At 65.0% G+C, this 2,560-nt stretch overlaps 1 protein-coding gene across 1 annotated transcript; it reads right to left on the bottom strand.

Moving 5' to 3' along the window:
- Positions 1–656: 656 nt before the first annotated feature.
- EMIHUDRAFT_254526 (hypothetical protein) lies at positions 657–1,673 on the bottom strand (the record flags this gene model as incomplete). The annotated part of the gene is made up of 1 exon (XM_005778387.1): positions 657–1,673. The coding sequence occupies one exon, from the start codon at positions 1,671–1,673 to the stop codon at positions 657–659; it is 1,017 nt and encodes a 338-aa protein (XP_005778444.1).
- Between the last annotated feature and the right edge of the window lie 887 nt (positions 1,674–2,560).

Here is a 2,560-nt window from a genome sequence, read left to right as displayed (position 1 = left end):
CGACCGCGAGGTGGCATGAAGGTTGCAGCGAGAATCGGCGAGGGACTGCGAAGGGAGAGGCGGACGCCCCCAAGGGTGGGCGACGGCTAGCAACACACTTTCCTTCCAGTGAAATCCCTGTGTGGTGGCGGCGTGCCGTCCTCCCACACCCAAGCCATCCCAGTCGCGCCACTCTCACCACCCGCGCGTGGGGGGAAGGCTCGTGGGCGGCACAGGTTGGCAAGGAGATCCTGAGCAATGACCGCTACAACACTTTCCCGCATCTCAAGATTGCGGGGCAAAATCTCAGCGCGTGCGACGGGTGCAAGATCGACGCGTACACCCCGGGCCAGGTGAATCTGTTTGGGTACCTTGGCGACTACATGGTGGCGGATCACTGGGAGGAGACACTTTCGAAGCTGTTTGTAGAGGGGCGCAGGGGTGAGGGGCTGAGGGCTGAGGGGAGCTAGAGAGATAGAAGCGCTGAGACGTGAGAGCCTGAGGAGAGGGAGGAGAGACTGAGAGGCACGAGAGGGCCCACCTGAACACCGTCGTCAAGCCACGGGCCTGCGGTTTTGGCACACTTCATTTCTATAAACCCTTTTTTCTTGTGCTCACCTATTCGCCGCCGTGTGCACTTTGGCGCAGAGCCCGGCGCTACGTGCGCTGCTCGAGATTCACGCATAGCTGACGCTCACCGTGTAGCAGCGCTGGCAAACACGGTGCCCGTTGGCGGCCCACTCTCCCGCCTCTGACACGCTCACGAGCGTTACGCGCGCGAGGGGCGGGAGACTAAAGCCCGTCGGTGTCGTCTGCACAAGCGCGTGCCAGCCCTCGCGGCTGGGCGGCGGGCTCACGAACGCCACCACCGCCGCGTCCTGCAGCTGGTACTCAACGCCGTGCGCGCAAAAGATCGGGATCCGAAGGCCGCGCCCATCAGCAAAGGTGTGGTCGTTTGCGACGAGGCCGCCGGAGACGGTGGTGGCAATGAAGCTTGCGCCCGGCGCCGCCCCAGCGGCGGAGAGGGCGCCCCACGCCGGGTCCTCCTCGGAAAGGCCCCAGCGGCCGCTCAGGTTACAAAAGCAGTGAGGGGCCAGCTCACCTTGGCCCGCACGGGAAAGCAGCAGGCCGGTCAGCGCGTGCGTGCTTGCGGCGTACCTACGCGAGCCCACTCGCAGAGCCGCGCCGAGCGCGCCGCGGCCCATGTAGACGAGGAGGGTGTAGGCTTTGGCGTCGCAACCCTCCCAACCGGACTGAACCAGCCACTCGACCTCCTGGCGAAACCGAGGGAGGGTGGTCTCTATTGTCTCCACGACAATGTCCTCGAGCTCGTTGCCCTGCAGCACAAGCTCCTCCCGCCGTATCTTCACCCACTCATCGCGCCAGTTCTGGCCGCGCCAGGGCTGCTTGCCGTTGCCGTCGGCCCGCCTTCCGATACGGCGCGTCAGATCCTCGGCGGCTGAGAGAGAGCAAAGCAGGCTCGGCCCGTGCGGAGTAGTGCCGGCCGCAGCAGGACCTCTGAGCGCTAGGAGCCGTTCGCGAGCCGCTGTTACCACCAAGCCCTGCCACGCGCGGCAGACCCGTGAAGCGCGCGCCAGGCCGTCCGCCCGCAGGCTGAGGAGCACCTTGAAGAGGAGCTCCACCGGGAGGGAAGCCAGCTCGAGTGGCGCGGGAGCGCTAAAGGTGTGGGACATCGAAGAACGGCAGCGGCCTGCAATAGGGCGAGGTACTTCCAGCCTGCTGGGTTCCGGCTCCTAGCCGGATAGGGGGTCTGCGCCTGGCTGGCCCCTCCCAGATAGGTAGGTAGGTTGGTCTTGTTTGGCCCAAAAGGGCCCTGCAATAGGTAGGTACGCGCTAGACAAAACCCCCGAGAGGCGTGGGAGTACCTCGCCAGGCCTGCATCAACCCCTTCTGTTCCTCCCTATCTAGAAACCAGGTCTCTGACTGATTCTCGCGTACTTTTTCCTCCCTAACTATATATACCAAACCCCTTGGATGGACCCTGTCGTGTGGGTGAATCCTGCCCAGCCCCCCTCCGTGTCGCTATGCGCTCAATGCTCCCGTTCCCCGTTGTCCCGGATCGTCCTTACAAGATCCTGCTCGTGCAGTTTTGTTGTTGCAGGTGCCGTAGGAGGGAGCGTTCCCGCTCGTCGGCAGCAGCGGGACCGTCACCTTCACTGTGCCGCCCTCGTACAACGGCTCTCTCCGCTACTACTGTGACCGGCACGGCGACATGTCAGCGCTGCTGCCGCTCGCCGGCGTCGAGCCGCCAGCCCTCACGTGTCCATCGGAGGTGTGCGACTTCATCTGCCAGCCCTCCGCGTGCATGCTGCCCTCCTGCTCCCAGCTCTGCTCCAGGTGCTGTGTGCCAGTGCCGACGAAGCCACCCCCAGCGCCGCCACCGCCGGCATCCTCCTTGCCACCACCCTCCCCCGCGACCGCCTCCGGATGCAACAGCGACGGGTGGTGCCAAAGCCCGGAGGGCCCATCGCAGCAGTGCGCAGACGACGCTGGACCACCATGGGCAGACGACCTGGATAACTTTGGCGCAAACGTCCGCTACCACGACAACACGCCCGCC

Source organism: Emiliania huxleyi, assembly GCF_000372725.1.
Source record: "Emiliania huxleyi CCMP1516 unplaced genomic scaffold EMIHUscaffold_2460, whole genome shotgun sequence".
NCBI lineage: Eukaryota > Haptophyta > Isochrysidales > Noelaerhabdaceae > Emiliania > Emiliania huxleyi.
Note: the sequence above shows the minus strand (reverse complement) of the source record. Positions and strands in the feature narration are given on the sequence as shown.